We start from the raw sequence: 17423 nt of genomic DNA, 5'->3' as shown, positions 1-17423 counted from the left end.
TGAAATGAATGCAAAATTATTTTTATTGTAAGTGAACTTTGAAGACATTAATTATAATTAGTAATTATTATGCCAAACTAATTATAGTTAGTTAGGCATAATACAGTTTATGAAAACTAGTGTCACAAACATAGGGAGGTCTATAAATGAAGGAATACTATGTCAACTTGGATGTCTGGAAACCTCATTTAGAGACAGAAACATGAAAATGTTACTCTACAGAAAAACAGCCACATTATTTTTGTACTCTTCATTTAATAATGTTCATGAATGAAAAAAACGGGATGAAAGAAAGCTGGCAGTTAAGCAGTTAAAAAAAAAAAAAAAAAGAAACTGAAGTGGTTCTTAATGGAAGATGTACTTGAAGCACTTACTCTCCACTGTCCTGGTGAGGCAGATCTATGGGGGTGAGGAATGTACTTTCTCAGATAGAACCGGACATGAAACAACGGACTGGTTCAAAATTGGGAAAGGAGTATGTCAAGGCAGTATATTGTTACCCTGCTTATTTAACCTATATACAGAGTACATCATGTGAAATGCTGGGCTGGATGAAGCACAAGCTGGAATCAAGATTGCCAGGAGAAATATCAATAACCTCAGATATGCAGATGACACCACCCTTATGGCAAAGAGCTTCTTGATGAAGGTGAAAGAGGAGAGTGAAAAAGCTGTCTTAAAACTCAACATTCAAAAGACAAAGATGATGGAATCCAATCCCATCACTTCATGGCAAATAGATGGGGAAACGATGGAAACAGTGAGAGACTTTATTTTTGGGGGCTCCCAAATCACTGCAGATGGTGACCTTAGCCATGTAATTAAAAGGCACTTGCTCCTTGGAATAAAAGCTATGACCAACCTAGATAGCATATTAAAAAACAGAGACATTACTTTGCCTACAAAGGTCCATCTAATCAAAGCTATGGTTTTTCCAGTAGTCACATATAGATGTGAGAGCTGGACTATAAAGAAGGCTGAGTACCAAATAATTGATGCTTTTAGGCTATTGTGTTGGAGAAGACTCTTGTGAGCTCCTTGGATTGCAAGGAGATCAAACCAGTCAATCCTAAAGGAAATCGATCCTGAATATTCATTGGAAGAACTAATGCTGAAGCTGAAGCTCCAACACTTTGGCAATCTGATAAAAGCTGACTCATTAAAAAAAGACCCCGACGCTAGGAAAGATTGAAGGCAGGAGGAGAGGGGAGGACAGAGAATGAGACGGTTAGATGGCATCACTGACACAATGGATATGAGTTTGAGCATGCTCTGGGAGATGATGAAGGACAAGGAAGCATGGTGCGCTGCAGTCCATGGAGTCACAAAGAGTTGGTCACGACTGAGTGACTGAACAACAACATCAGATGGTTCTAGGTAAGATTCTCAGTTGAAAAATACTAATAGGAAAACGAGCCGTAAATTAGAAGCACAGTCCTTCTTGTAACTTTCTCCTTTAATTACCCCAACTGACTTCTATGATCTGTTCTATCTGGTTGCTGATAGTTAATCAATTTCCTATTTTTGATTCCTGTTGATTTTTCTCTTAGATTTATCTAGAATCTGTTTACCTGCTTATCTTGAGCATCACCACCATAGTCCAGGCAACTACTAATCTCTCTCATAGGTAATTTTAATAATTAGTCTCCTCATATCAACATGTGCCCTCTGTGCCCCAGAGAGAAAGTTGAGAATAGAAAATTTGGTCAAGTCACTACCCTGCTTAAAACTCTTCTTCTTCAAAAGATGGGAAAGACTTCTACTCATTATCATAATGTCATATTTTATTATAGGTTTTATTAATGATAACAATGGTTATATTTATTGGGTGCTTATTATGTGCTAAGAACTGCTTTAGGTGCTTTCTATATATTAACTCATCCTTATATAATCCTATGAGTATGTGTTCCAGAATATTTTTAAATGGATGCATGCATGCATGAATGAATGAGTGGCAATGTGAATGAAAGCCCTAGGGTGAGAGTATCTGCAATTCTATAGCTGTATACTTTAAGAAATATCTGTTTACTTTGAGGGTTTTTGACAGTGCTTTGAATATACTGAGATCACGTGCTGTGTGCTGTGCTCAGTTGCTTCAGTTGTGTCTAACTTTGCGACCAGATGGACTGTAGCCTGCCAGGTTCCTCTGTCCATGGGATTCCCCAGGCAAGAATACTGGAGGGTTGCCATGCCCTCCTGCAGGGGATCTTCCCGATCCTGGGATCAAAACCGGGTTCCTGGATTGGCAGCCAGGTTCTTTATCTCTGAGCCACTGGGGAAGTCACTACTGAGATCATACTTATAAATAATAAAAAGTCAAAGATTTCAGGGAAATGTTATTCAGGAAAGGTCTGAATTCTCAAATTTGGATAGCTCTTGTAAGAAAATATGTTTATTAGTAATTTGAGAGCATGGAACTAAAACATATTTGGTGTATGCATCTGTATTCTTATATAGATAAATTATTAAGATGATAACACCAACTGGAGTTATTTCTCCTAAGCCTTAGTTGGCACTCTGTGACTGCACACAATTTTAACTGTAGAAAGTAGATCTGAAGGATGTTGTTTAATACATTTGGTTCAGAAAATCTAACCAGGATTTGGAAAGAATATCATCAATTAAAAATTCTAAAAAGCGTAAATTCTTATTAGAAATTATTTAAGGCAAAATTCTTATTAGAAATTATTTAAGGCAGTCAATGTCTTGGGTCTAAAGTCATTAGTGCATCCCAATCTACAATGTTTGTGGTTCTAACCTACCTAGTGATGCCATGCAATCAACACTTTTTGAATTAAAATAAAGAACACCCATTGTTCTTAAACCATTCAATTCCATAAATCTTCTCTAGTCTAGTAGAGTAGAGTCAGAGGGCATTACATACCCATCTCAATAGATTTCTTCAAGTGGAAGTGCTGAGTTGAGCGGTCTATGCATTTAACCTTTACAAGGCAAAAGTATATCAATTTCCAAAGTGAAGAAAAATTTACATTCCCACCAATAATACAGTGTTCTTAAGATTAAACCATCTCTCCCTTTAAATCTTTTTTCTTTGCTCAGTTTTCCTATACAGATCATTCCAAGAGGAAAGTATACCACCTATATTTATTTACTGCATGAGAATTACTCATCCTAAAGTCATGCAAACATGACTGTTTCATTTTTATCTTCTTTTTAATTTTAATTTTTTTCCAGTCTTATTGAGAGGCAATTGGCATAAAGATTTGCATAGTTTAAGGTTTACAGTATTATTTGACTTATATACATCATGAAATGATTACCACAATGTTTAGTGAACATCCATCATCTCTTATACACATAAAATTAAAGAAACAAATCACTTTTGTGATGAGAACTCAGGATTTACTCTCTTAATAACTTTCATGTATGTTGTATACTGTATTTTTCATATTTATTGTAAAGAAATGGGAAATGTATATAGATACTTTTAACAATAACAAAATCAGTAAGGGGACTGAAGATGTATTTTATAAAATCATTCAGACTACACATACATACTATAAGTACTGTCAACTGCTCACAAAACCTATGTTTCTCTTAAAGAAACTATATGAGAAATAATTGCTTTGTATATTCAGTGACTCCTAGAAGACATATAAAATTTGGTTCTGTTTTTAAAAACTTATCAGTTTGTGATATGAACAATATTAGATTGTACACTTCTCTCACTCCACTACAATTTTATCTTAAATTGGTAGGTGAAAGAAAATATTTTATTGTCACCTACCTATATTTATAGGTAGATGATAACAATTTAGATGGATTGGTGGGATTAATAGATTGATGATCACAAATTGCCATGCAATGAACTATACTACAGCAATAAATATTTTTATTGAAATTTTAAAAGTTGATATCAGGAAAGCTATTTCATTATGTAAATCATTAAAAACTTAGTTATTTCTTTTCTGTATCAAACTTCATAAAATTTTTTAATTTATATTCTCTGGCTGAATTTCTGCCTTTAGTTGACCTGACAGTGTATCAATCTTCTCAATCTAAATTGCTGCATCTAAATCAGACATCAAATCTAAAAAGTATTCTATGTTTCTCAAACAATAGTAGTTTTTTAATAATTTGTTAGAGGTAACTGAGCTAAAAACACTGTACTTAAAAAAATATCTTTCAAGAAAAACAAAAGTAGAGCATGCAGAATTCTAGCAATGGTCTATCATCTTTCTAGCAGTTGAGGTCAGATATCCAAAGAATAAAAATCTCTATATACAGAAATAGTCTATATTAAGGTTAACTTCTTTTAAAACACCTTTAAATCTTCCTTAGAACATAAAGACTGTCAAAAAATAGTAAAGTGATAAACATATACAACATTCATTTCCAAAGGCAAGTGGATATCACAATTTGCAACCAGAAAGACATAATTACATATGTCTTCCTCACTGTTGTAATAAGAAGGCACCATAAATTCTGTTAAATGAGAAGCTCCAAGTGATCCCAAGTGGAATTTAGCGTATCAATGTAATGTTTTAATTTCATATAGGAGTACCTGACTTAATAAATGATTTACCCTTTGATTTAAGACTTACATCTGTTTAGTTGAGGCTGAAGAAATATCATTTTTTGTTTTTAAAGCTATTCGATCCATACATTTTAAAGGGGTTGCTAGCCTTTCCAGCCACTAAAATGAAGTAAAAAACGTTGAAACTCTTTGTTGTTTGTTGTTGTTTAGTCACTAAGTCATGCCCGACTCTTTTGTGACCCCACGGCCTATAGCACGCCAGGGTCCCCTACACATGGGATATCCCAGACAAGAATACTGGATATGGTTGCTATTTCCTTCTTCAGGGGATCTTTCCAACCCAGGGATTGAACCCACGTCTCCTGCATTAGCTGGCATATTTTTACTGAGCTACCTGAGAAGCCCTAAAAGGGAATCACAACCACGAAGGAATGTGGAACTCTACTGATAAATTTATTAATTGACCTGTTCAGTCATTCAATTTTTAATTAATTCAGTTGTGCATTCTTCAGTCCATCTGTCAGCCGATGTATCCATTCATTCATTTCTCTATCTATTAATCTATCACATGGGGTGTATACTGCTTAACAAGTTATTAAACCTGAAACTGATGATTAAAACACTCTTCCAGCACCTTTTCCCACTTTCTATTGCTCTTCAAGATCCCTACTAATGAGAGGAAAAATTCTTTTCTGCTTAAATGAATGAAGGGATACTTGTGGAACACGGTAAAGATTAACTGATAGAATATCCAAATGATAATAAACTGTATCAGACATGTACATCATGGAAACTGATAGAATATCCAGATAAGTGTATCAGATATGTACATCATGGAAAAGCTTAATTCTGATGAAAGTTTATTTCACTTAGAATGTAGATGTCACTGAGTCATATATGATATAAAATAGCTTTTCAGTATTCCTGCTTAGATTCTGTATCAATATATGCTTCCAATTTCCAGAGAAATATCACCAAGATTGTGTCTAATAACCCACTTTTCCTGAAGCATGTGTTTCCACCATTAAGTCTGGATGCCTAGGAAGCTCCTACTCATCTCTCATATTTTAGGAAAGTTATAAGTAAACAAAGAAGTTATCAAAATTAGGTTAAGGAAGGGGACCATTATAAAATCTCACCTGTATCTTGTGCAAGTAGTGTTCTGACCTAAAGGAGGTATTGGCTTAAAAGTGATGGGTGGAGAAACTTGGGCTGACAGCAGAAATCCCAAAGCAAGAATAATGAGGGCTACAGTGGTACCTAAAAAAAAAAAAAGAAGTTTTATATCAGAGAAGAGCTGACAACATTCTTTCAAAGCAGACTGGGTTTAGCAAGATATCTCTCTGAAAAAAATAGCTTGATATATCTTTATTGGATTAAAAAAAAGATCCTCATACACAAGTATTGCCATAAAAACTCTCTAGCATGTTCACTGTGAGAAATGAGAAGAGTGAAATTCAAATCAAATACATCTGTTAGCCAAGCACTGGTAATAACTTTCTAAATAAACACAATTTTGGACTGCTGACAGTCTCAAAAAGAATTAATATAACTGACATTATTGAGTGCCTAACATGCCAGGAAGTACAAAAGGCAACAGATTTATATCAAGTGCTCCTTTCATTACCAACAAAATTGTTCTAATGTTATTTGATCATCTAGAATCCAAATGGTAGTAATAGTTCAGTCATTCTGTCGTGTCCGACTCTAAGACCCCATGGACTGCAACAAGCCAGGCCTCCCTGTCCATCACCAATTCCCTGAGCTTGCTCAAACTCATGTCCATCGTCTCAGGGATGCCATTCAACCATCTCATCCTCTGTCGTCCACTTCTCCTCCTGCCTTCAATCTTTCTCAGCATCAGGGTCTTTTCCAGCGAGTCAGTTCTTTGCATCAGGTGGCCAAAGTATTGGAGCTTCAGCATCAGTCCTTCCAATGAATATTCAGGGATGATTTCCTTTAGGATTGATTGGTTGGATCTCTTTGGATCTCTCTTAAGAGTCTACTCCAACACCACAGTTAAAAAGCGTCAGTTCTTTGGTGCTTCGCTTTCTTTGTGGTCTAACTCTTACATCCATACATAACAACTGGAAAAATCATATCTTTGACTAGACAGAATTTTGTTGGCAAAGTAATGTCGGCAAAGTACAATCCAAAAATAAACTAAAAAGTAACTAAATATTTCAAAAACAGGTGAAAGAGAATTTTTCATAAAAAGGAGCAACATTTTGTAAAGACTTAAAAATCCCAGAAATGACATAACACATACATTCAATTCTTTTTCCTGTTGGCATTTGGAAGTGGAATATTTGTCTTTGATTTTAGGGTACAGAATGTGATTTTATATAAAATCTCTTAAAAAGATATAACATTATATATATATATATAAAATCACTTAAAAAGATATAACATTATATATATATAAAATCACTTAAAAATACACACACACACACACACATATATATCACTTAAAAAGCTCATTTTTGAGTCCTTTATAGAAAACTGACAGGAAACAAGAAAGTTTTCAAATTTCTGACTATTGTTCCAGCCATTGTGAGGATAAAAAAAAGGTCATGGGAAGAAAGAAGAAAATATGGATGCATTTGTTTGTATAATTTACTTGAATGAGGCAATATGTTTAAAATATGGAACTCAGGGTGGTCATTTATGTAGCAGTAAAGTTTCTATTAGATAAATGAAGAAGTTATTTAAGAATGATGAAAGGTATTTTTCAAATGGATAAAAGAACAACTTTGGGAAGCACTGTTAAAGTGAAACTAGATTACATAATTGTTGAAGTGTTTGTGTTTAATACAGAGGTGATATGTCAAGTTAGATATGGTAGTTAAGTTCTCATCCTGCTGTTTCTTGACTCCATGATCTTGGACAATGCACATAACCTTTCCAACATTCAATTTTTTCTGCTGTAAAATGGGGCTTAGTGATATTCATCCTGCAGAATTGCAGTGAATTTTAAATATCACAATACATCTGAAAGATTTTTATAAAGCTAAAAATGTTAATTATTGTACTACAATTATTAAATACAGCAGCAGCAGTATACTTTCAAAATCTAGAAGAAAGCTGAAAAGGAGGGAGATGGCTTGAAGAAAAGATCAGAAGCCTATTTTACCACACCAGGCTGAAAAGTCATGAATATACAATCACAGGTCATTTTCCCCTTGTTGGCTTAAAATTCAAACTAGAACTAGAACTAGTTTGAGGTATTATATTCTCAAAAAACTACCAATTCCTGAATTGGGAAACAAAAAACAAGTCTATCTCTCAGAAAGAGAAAATATTTATTGGGCATGTAAATAAAAGTCATCCCTCTCTCCTCAAATAAAGCAAAATAAACCAATAGTTTTACTGTTAATCTGTCTATCAAAGAAGCTGGGTCCTAAGTATTTTCCAAAATTACCCGCACAGAATATTGTCATGGGACAGGTAAGATTTGCTTCAATCAGGAAACATTGATATTTTAGGATGCAAAGGAAACTCTTCTTTCATAGCACTACTTAAAATAACTGGTCTCTGTGATAAACTGTAAACTCTAAGATAGTATTCTGCTGCCAAGTCGCTTCAGTTATGTCCGACTCTGTGCAACCCCATGGACTGCAGCCTACCAGGCTTCTCTGTCCATGGGATTCTCCAGGCAAGAACACTGGAGTGGGTTGCCATTTCCTTCTCCACTAAGATAGTATACCTAACACATATTAACATATATTCAATTCTAGTGCCTGGCATAGAGCAGATCTCACAGTACTACAGATTTTTGCAATGTTGGCTATTTTCTAAGAAAATAACAAAACACGTTAAGACTATTCAATTGAGGTTGTGAGTTAGTATGGGAGAAATATCCCAGATGAGAGTTCTGCAGTATAGATATTATACCTCTTGGATTCATCTCAAAAAAGTCCAACCAACTTGCAAAATTTGGGGAAAAGACCATTTGGATATATAAAGTTCCTAGTTGAAGGTTTACGTTTCCTAAACACAAATCTATTTTGACCTACTATGGATGGAAATATTTTAAAAGTCAGTATCATACTTTTATTATAGTCTTATTTCTCAATCCTGGCTTCCTATTGAAAGTGCAACTGTTTAGAATGTGCCTCAACCTCTGAATCAGTTTCTATAAAATGGAGATCAGATAATATGATTTCATAGGTGATTGTGATAGCTGCGACAGAGTAAAAACTCTTATCTTATGAGATGATAAATTTCTTAAGGGAAGGGAATGGTGTCTTAAATGACCTAATTTATGGAGTAAATTTTAAAATGGTCACCTTGTCCTATCATATGCACATGTCTCTTTAAGGCTTAAAACTACCTGAACTACCTATTTCCTCTCCCTTAACAAATCACAGCTGCTTTATCAGTGACTCAATGGCATTTAAAGTTGTTATAGTTTTCAACAGTTCTATGGTTGTCAATGGACTCAATGGTTCATTGAGTCCAGTGCAGGAAGGCCTTGTATGAAAGGATCTCTTCCAGTGTAATGGCAAGTTTGGGCACATTCTTTATATTATAAGAAAGGAGTCCCTCCCTAGCCAACTATACTGTTGCATTTTGGAATTCTGATATCATTTTCCTAATAAGAATGATCTCCATAGGAGGTAGTGTGCTGGATAAATAGAATCCTCAAAAATACCGGATGAAGTAAGTTACCTTAACGATCTGATACAAGGGCCTGTATTATTAGTAGATATTTTTTTTAAAAATTTCCTTACCCAAGACTCAAACAGAACACACTTTTTGTGCTTAAGTATCACTTACACATGCTCCAGACTTCATCTTCAGAGATTTCAATTTAGCAGATTGGGGGTTGGGCCCCCAAGAATTCACAATTTAAAGTATTCTTGGTAATTCTGATAAAGACAACCTGTGAGTGATATTTTAGGGAATACTCCACTACCAAAATATCTGGCAGAAAATAACACAGTGTTTCTGGCTTTCTGATTTATAAGCAACAAAATTACATAGATATAAGCCTTCCTCTATTAAAAGGATCAAGAGGCTGTCATTAAGTTGGTAATACTTACCAGAAAGACCAGTTCTCTTAGCAAGCTTTGAAAATATTAAGTCAGAATACCACAAAATGTCCTAAATTTAACATTATTCATGGACTATATATTTTATATTTCTTTGTATAAAGAGTTTCTTTGTCCTGGTCTAGCTAAATACAGTTTGTTTATAGTAATTTTTAAAGAACAAGTACCTATTCAAAAGTTATTTTGATTTTTTTTTTTTTACTAAATTTCACCCAATATAAAAAAAAATCAATAAAATACAAAATAGGGAATGATTTAAAAATTCAAGGCTAATTTAAGAAATTTTAAATAGAACACTGTTCTAATACTAGCACTGGTAGAATATTAAATATATTATGATTTATTTTATTAGGTGAAAAATGGTGAAAAAAGTAAAAATAATTTCTTTAAAAATGTTATTATTTCTTTATTTACTCATAAATTTTGATTGGAGTGTAGTTGCTTTGCAGCTTCCCTGGTGGCTCAGATGGAAAGAATCTGCCTGCTGATGCAGGAGACATGGGTTCCATCTCTGGGTTGGCAAGATCCCCTGGAGAAGGAAATGGCAAACAATTCCAGTATTCTTGACTGGGAAATCCCATGCACAGAGGGACCTGGTGGGCTACAATCCATAGGGTCACAAAGAGTTGGACACAACTTAGTAACTAAACAACAACAACAATAGTTGCTTTAAAATACTGTAACATTAGTTTCTGCTGTATAACAAAGTGAATCAGCCATATGTATACATATGTCCCCTCTGTTTTGGATTTCCTTCCCATTTAGGTAACCACAGAGTGCTGAGTGGAATTCCCTGTGCTACATTAAAAAACAAACAAACAAACAAAAAACTAATTAAATAAATGCTTAAAAATATTTTAGGTCCTCAGTCTTTAAAAAGTACTACAAATAAACTGTATTTAGGCCCAAAGAAACTCTTTATACAAAGAAATCCAAAATATATAACCTATGAATAATTTAAAGGTAGCACATTCTGTGGTATCCTGACTTTTAATATTTTCAAAGCTTGCTAAGAGAACTGATCTTTCTTGTAATACTACAAATTTAATGACAATCCCTTCATTCAGCAGGAAATAAAACTGCGTCCAGGTTGCTCATAAAGGCTGCTGCTGCTGCTGCTAAGTCGATTCAGTCGTGTCCGACTCTGTGCGACCCCGTAGACGGCAGCCCACCAGGCTCCCCCGTCCCTGGGATTCTCCAGGCAAGAACAGTGGAGTGGGTTGCCATTTCCTTCTCCAATGCATGAAAATGAAAAGTGAAAGTGAAGTCGTTCAGTCTTGTCCAACTCCTAGCGACCCCATGGACTGCAGCCTACCAGGCTTCTCCGTCCATGGGATTTTCCAGGCAAGAGTACTGGAGTGGGTTGCCACTGCCTTTGACTCATAAAGGGAGTGCCTGGAAACTTAGTCTTTTCCCCCAAGTCTTTTTTTTTTCAAATTTCCTGATAGCTCAATTGGTAAAGAATCTGCCTGCAATGCAGGAGACTGCAGTTCGATTCCTGGGTTGGGAAGATCCCCTGGAGAAGGGAAAAGCTACCCACTCCAATATTCTGGCCTGGAGAATTCAATAGACTGTATCGTCCCTGGGATCGCAAAGAGTTGGACATGACTGAGCGACTTTCACTTCAGTTCACTTTCTCTGACTAGTCAACAATAGGTTCTGAAAATCCCTGGGGAAGAGGACTTACACGGAGGTGTGAAACATGACATCCAGAAGAAGAGTTCAGGAATGCTCCTGGATTATGGTTAAAACAATAAATAATCACTCTTTGGCAGCAACAATACTGTGATAGCAAAATTCTTTGAACATTTTACTGTCTGTGTCAGGTTCTGTTTGAAATGCTATACATGTGTTAATGTGTTCAGTCTTTACTATAAACCTATGAAGGACTATAATTAATCCCTGTCCATAGATGAGAAAATAGAGCCTTGTTCAATGTCACAAAATTCAAACCCAGTCTGGCTTTGTATCTATAATGACTCAAAATCCTGGAATACAACAAATGAAGGGACAGAGGCAGCTAGAAAAACTACTTTCCCCATCTCAAAACCAGCATTTTTCTCAAAATCTCAAAAGCCAAATCCCAAATTTAAGACCTACAATTCTATTTAAAAAATAGACCTCTTGAGGCAGCAGTATACTAAGGCGCTGTCAAAAGGAAGTGTGCCCACTAAAAAATTTTCAAAGCAGCTATTACCACTTAGAGTTTATCTGAACCTCAGGAGTCAGCAAATCCAGTTTTCAACCCACTGCAGGAATGTCTTTAGCACATCACTGCCTGATGGCCATCTACCCTTTTGTTGAGAGCTTACTACCCTAAGGAGGCAGCCCAATTTATTGTTGCATAGGTCTGATTATTATGAAATTTTTCTTATATTAAGTAAAAAATCTATGTCCTCATAACATCTACCATCTACAAGAATAAGATCTATTTGGTGTCTCTGTAGTCTTTTTCTCCAGGCCTGAACAATTCTGGTTCCTTGACTAGGTTGTAAATGTATGGCTTTTAACCTTCCCTTGTCCCTCATCTTTCCTCACTTACCCTCCTGCTTCCCTGTATACATTGGCTGTTGCAATTACCTTTCTTCCCCCTGCCTTTTAATCAATCTTCCCCCTGCCTTCCTCTCAGTTCTGATACTGTAGTTCAACTTACATTATTCAGCTCAAAGCTTTCACTCAAGGCAAAAACAGAGGGTGGATGTATTCTACTCTTCCTTCTGGAGTTAAGGGTGAGAGGGAGTATGTATTCTTGATAACTGAGTATGAAACCCTAAATGCATTTTCTCATCAAAATTTGGGACAAGTGACTTGAAGCAGTTCTATTGGATGAATGCTTTACTTATATTTAGTTAAAATAAAATTTAATTAATGCTGGCCTGGAAACTTTATATTTTAACTGAAAAATGTATTCTTACTCTAAATAAACTTACAAAGAAATAATTAGAAGATAGCTAATTGATAAGTAGAAATCTGCTTGTATATTTGAAAAAGATTAGAAAATTCTTTGATACAAACATGTGAAGACAGTGTCAGAGAAGGGTATCATTTTGGCAAGTGAAAAAGCCCTTGATTAGAGAAATAATAAATAAAATGGGCAAGATTTAAAGACAAAAGATACTTTAAAGTGAGAAGTGTTTTCCTTATTAAGTTATCACAGAATACATACCAAATCAATCAGAATTTACCCTAGGATTTAGGCCTTGTTCAAACACTAAAAGAGTCTGTCCCAACTTTGTGAAGAAATTATATGATTCCAATGTTTCACTGTTGAAAGAACTTTGAAAAAAAAATGCTCCAAATTTATTTCCATATTACCCCAAACTTAAAAATAAAATATATGTTAGAACTTTGCTTTTCATTTTGTACCTTTGAGTAAAACTTAAAATAACAGCAAAATGCTACCCACAGTAGGCTCTAATTGTGACTACAATTCTAATTTCTAGTTACATATCATAATAAGTTTTTATTTAAAAATTTTTGTCAGAAAAACTCTATATTCAGTTCAGTTCAGTCGCTCAGTTGTGTCCGACTCTTTGTGACTGCGTGGACTGCAGCATGCCAGGCTTTCCTGTCTATCACCAACTCCTGCAGCCTACTCAAACTTACGTCCATTGAGTCAGTGATGCCATACAACCATCTCATCTTCTGTCGTCCCCTTCTCCCACCCTCAATCTTTTCCAGCATCAGACTCTTTTCAAATGAGTTAGTTCTTTGCATCAGGTGGCCAAAGTATTGGAATTTCAGCTTCAGCATCAGTCCTTTCAATGAATATTCAGGACTGATTTCCTTTAGGATGGACAGGATCTCCTTGCTGTCCAAGGGACTCTCAAGAGTCTTCTCTAACACCACAGTTCAAAAGCATCAATTCTTTGGTGCTCAGCTTTCTTTAAAGTCGAACTCTCACATCCACATGTGACTACTACCACACATCTATCTTTGACTAGAAGGACCTTTGTTGGCAAAGTAATGTCTCTGCTTTTTAATATGCTGTCTAGGTTGGTTGTAAATTTTCTTCCAAGGAGCAAGCATCTTTTAAAATCATGGCTGCAGTCACTATCTGCAGTGATTTTGGAGCCCCCCAAAATAAAGTCTGTCATTGTTTCCATTGTTTCCCCATCTATTTGCCACGAAGTGATGGGACCAGAGGCCATGATCTTAGTTTTCTGAACACTGAGTTTTAAGCCAACTTTTTTACTCTCCTCTTTCACTCTCACCAAGAGGCTCTTTAAGTTCTTCTTCGCTTTCTGCAGTAAGTGTCGTGTCATCTGCATATCTGAGGTTATTGGTATTTCTCCTGGCAATCTTGATTCCAGCTTGTGCTTTATCCAGCCTAGCATTTCACATGATGTACTCTGCATAGAAGTTAAATAAGCAGGGTGACCATATACAGCCTTGACATACTCCTTTCCTGATGTGGAACCAGTCTGTTGTTCCATGTCCAGTTCTAACTATTGTTCTTGACCTCTATTATAACTCTATTATATGAACAGAAAAACTCTATTATATGGCTACAAAAATTATATCAGAAGTGGTAATGGTATTGTATTTTGTCATCATTAGAGAAGTTTATAACTGAATTCTTCAACACTTACCTGCTAAACTACCAAATGTAAGTTTCCTGCGGCCCACTTTCTCAACAAGCCAGACACCCACAAGTGTGAAAATGAAATTTGTGAAGGCTGTAATGGAAGCCAGCCATATTGCAAGTCTATCATCTTCGACACCAGACATCTGCAGAATGGTTGCACTGTAGTACCTGTGAGGCAAGAATAAAACAGTTGTTGCTGTTAGTCATTCAAAGAAACACAGTTATTCATATAGAAAAGTATCTGACTAAATCATACCTGGAAGAACTGAAAAATAATATCAAGTTAACATGGAAATCATGCAAACCATTTAAAGGATCACAATACAGTGACTCAGTGACTATGTCCAGATGAAATTTATAACTTTGTATCATTAAGAAGAGATACTCAAGCAAGTGAATAGAGGGCTAAAACCTTTAAAAGTTACATGCACTCCACACCTAGAGACAGTGACAGCTGTAGTTTCACTAAAACTATCAAGGAGAAGCTCCAAATACATGGAATCAATCAGAAGTTACTGTACACTGTAAATGTATGTACTTAAAAGAACAAAGAGAACTGCTACATATCTTAATCTTAAAGAAAGTAAAAATCTAGTACTAGAATTTCTTGAAAGACACAAGAAGAAAGAATATATCAAGTTATCTGGCATCCAGTAAGTGGTAAAGAATCTGCCTGCAAGGCAGGAGACAGGAGACATGCAGGCTTGATCCCTGGGTTGGGAAGAGCCCCTGATGTAGGAAATGGCAACGCACTCCACTATTCTTGCCTGGGAAGTCCCATGGACGGAGGAGCTCAGCAGGCTGCAGTCCATGGGTTTGCCAAGAGTGAGACATGATTGAGCACATGGGCTGATTGGTATACTAAGGAGATGGGAAACTTACATGATATATACGAAAAGAATGCCTTTGTGGTTCCTAAAAAGGGATGCTCTTTGGTAAGTCTCTAGCACAATCTGCATGATTAGGTCCCATAGACTCATTTTGTTCTAAATGAATACACTGAAGAAACAGAAAGAAAGTGAAGTTGCTCAGTTGTGTCTGACTCTTTGCAACCCCATGGACTGTAGCTTACCAGGCTGCTCTGTCCATGGAATTTTCCAGGCAAGAGGACTGGAGTGGGTTGCCATTTCCTTCTCCAGGGGATCTTCCTGACCCAGGGATCGAACCCAGGTCTTCTGCACTGCAGGCAGATGCTTTACCATCTGAGCCACCAAGGAAGCCCATACACTGGAGATTGGCTCTAAAAATCATAATGCCAACTTGTTGATGCACAATGGGAGATATATCTGGTATGTTTAAGATGATCGATTTCTCACAGGACATTTCTTTTCTGGCGAAAATATCAGTAGCTATATCAGATTACTTTGAATTGGCTCTTAAAACAAAAGAAGCAAAAATATTCCTGGCAAATAATCTATGAAATGTGACAGAATTCAAATTCTGAAGATACATTCTGAAATACACCTTTTACTGGCTTTCAAGCCATTCCAAAACAAGTTAGCTTTACCCAAATCCAACAGTGGGCATCTAAGCAATGTATTCAATAAATGGAAATATTTCCATAGTTACAGTCTAAAGTTTCTGGATGGTAGTCAATGTTTTCATGTGCTGTGCTGTGCTTAGTCGCTCGATTGTGTCTGACTCTTTGCAATCTTATGGACTTTAGGCTGGAAGAATCACAAGCTGGAATCAAGATAGCTGGGGAAAATAGCAACAACCTGAGACATGCACATGATATCACTCTAATGGCAGAAAGTGAAGAGGAACTAAAGAGCCTCTTGATGAAAGTGAAAGAGGTGAGTCAAAGAGCTAGTTTGAAACTCAAAATTCAAAAAATGAAGACTATGGCATCTGGTCCCTAAATAGAAGGGAAAAATTGGAAGCACTGACAAACTTTCTTTTCCTGGGCTCCAAAAATCACTGTAGATGGTGAATGAACCAAGAAATCAAAAGACACTTTGCTCCTTGGAAGGAAAGCTATGACAAACCTAGACAGAGTATTAAAAAGCAGATATCACTTTACCAACAAAGGTTCATATAGTCAAAGGTATGGTTTTTCCAGTAGTCATGAATGGATGTGAGAGTTGGACTATAAAGAAGGTTGAGCACTGAAGAACTGATGCTTTCAAATAGTGGTGATAGTGAAGACTCTTGAGAGTCCTGTGGACTGCAAGGAGATCAAAGCAATCAATCCTGAATATTCATCAGAAGGACTGTTGCTAAAGCTGAAGCTCCAATCCTCTGGTCATCTGATGCGAAGAGCTGACTCTTGGAAAAGATCCTGATGCTAGGAGCAATTGAAGGCTAAAAGGAGAAGCAGGTGGCAGAGGATGAGCTGGTTAGACGGTATCATCGACTCAATGGACATGGATTTGAGCAAATTTTGATAGTGGAGGACAGGGGAGCCTGGCAAGCTGCACTCCGTGGGATAGCCAAGAATGGGACATGGCTTAATGACTGAACATCAAGAAACAATATATTTACAATTGTTATATGTCCTTTTTGGATCCATCCTTTGGTTGTTATGCATTATCCCTTCTTATCTCTTAGAATAGTCTGTATTTTAAAGTCTATTTTGTCTGATATGAGTAGTACCATTCCAGTTTTCTTTTGGCTTCCATTTGCATGGAATACTTTTTTACACTCCCCTAAAGCCTCTTGATGAAAGTGGAAGTAGAGAGTGAAAAAGTTGGCTTAAAGCTCAACATTCAGAAAACGAAGATCATGGCATCTGGTCCCACCACTTCATGGGAAATAGTCGGGGAAACAGTGGAAATAGTGTCAGACTTTTTATTTTTTTGGGCTCCAAAATCACTGCAGATGGTGACTGCAGCCATGAAATTAAAAGGCACTCACTCCTTGGAAGGAAAGTTATGACCAACCTAGATAGCATATTCAAAAGCAGAGACATTACTTTGCCAACAAAGGTCTGTCTAGTCAAGGCTATGGTTTTTCCTGTGGTCATATATGGGTGTGAGAGTTGGACTGTGAAGAAGGCTGAGTGCTGAAGAATTGATGCTTTTGAACTGTGGTGTTGGAAAAGACTCTTGAGAGTCCCTTGGACTGCAAGGAGATCCAACCAGTCCATTCTGAAGGAGATCAGCCCTGGGATTTCTTTGGAAGGAATGATGCTAAAGCTGAAACTCCAGAACTTTGGCCACCTCATGCAAAGAGTTGACTCATTGGAAAAGACTCTAATGCTGGGAGGGATTGGGGGCAGGAGGAGACAGGGACGACAGAGGATGAGGTGGCTGGATGGCATCACTGACTCGATGGACGTGAG

At 36.4% G+C, this 17423-nt stretch overlaps 1 protein-coding gene across 1 annotated transcript in view; it reads right to left on the bottom strand.

The window, feature by feature from the left end:
* Positions 1-17423, bottom strand: part of SLC2A13 (solute carrier family 2 member 13) — a 527099-nt gene that overhangs the window by 158362 nt on the left and 351314 nt on the right. Inside the window, exons 5-6 of the mRNA XM_086399920.1 lie at positions 14145-14308; positions 5638-5758 (exon numbers count right to left, since the gene is read on the bottom strand). Coding sequence (XP_086256046.1) covers positions 5638-5758; positions 14145-14308 — 285 coding nt within the window. The remainder of the gene's footprint in view (positions 1-5637; positions 5759-14144; positions 14309-17423) is intronic.

This window comes from Bos grunniens, chromosome 5 (genome assembly GCF_055505025.1).
Source record: "Bos grunniens cultivar Pamir isolate PY7600 chromosome 5, Bosgru_T2T1.0, whole genome shotgun sequence".
NCBI classification, from domain to species: domain Eukaryota; kingdom Metazoa; phylum Chordata; class Mammalia; order Artiodactyla; family Bovidae; genus Bos; species Bos grunniens.
The sequence above is the reverse complement of the archived record's forward strand: the minus strand, read 5'-3'. Positions and strand labels throughout refer to the sequence as shown.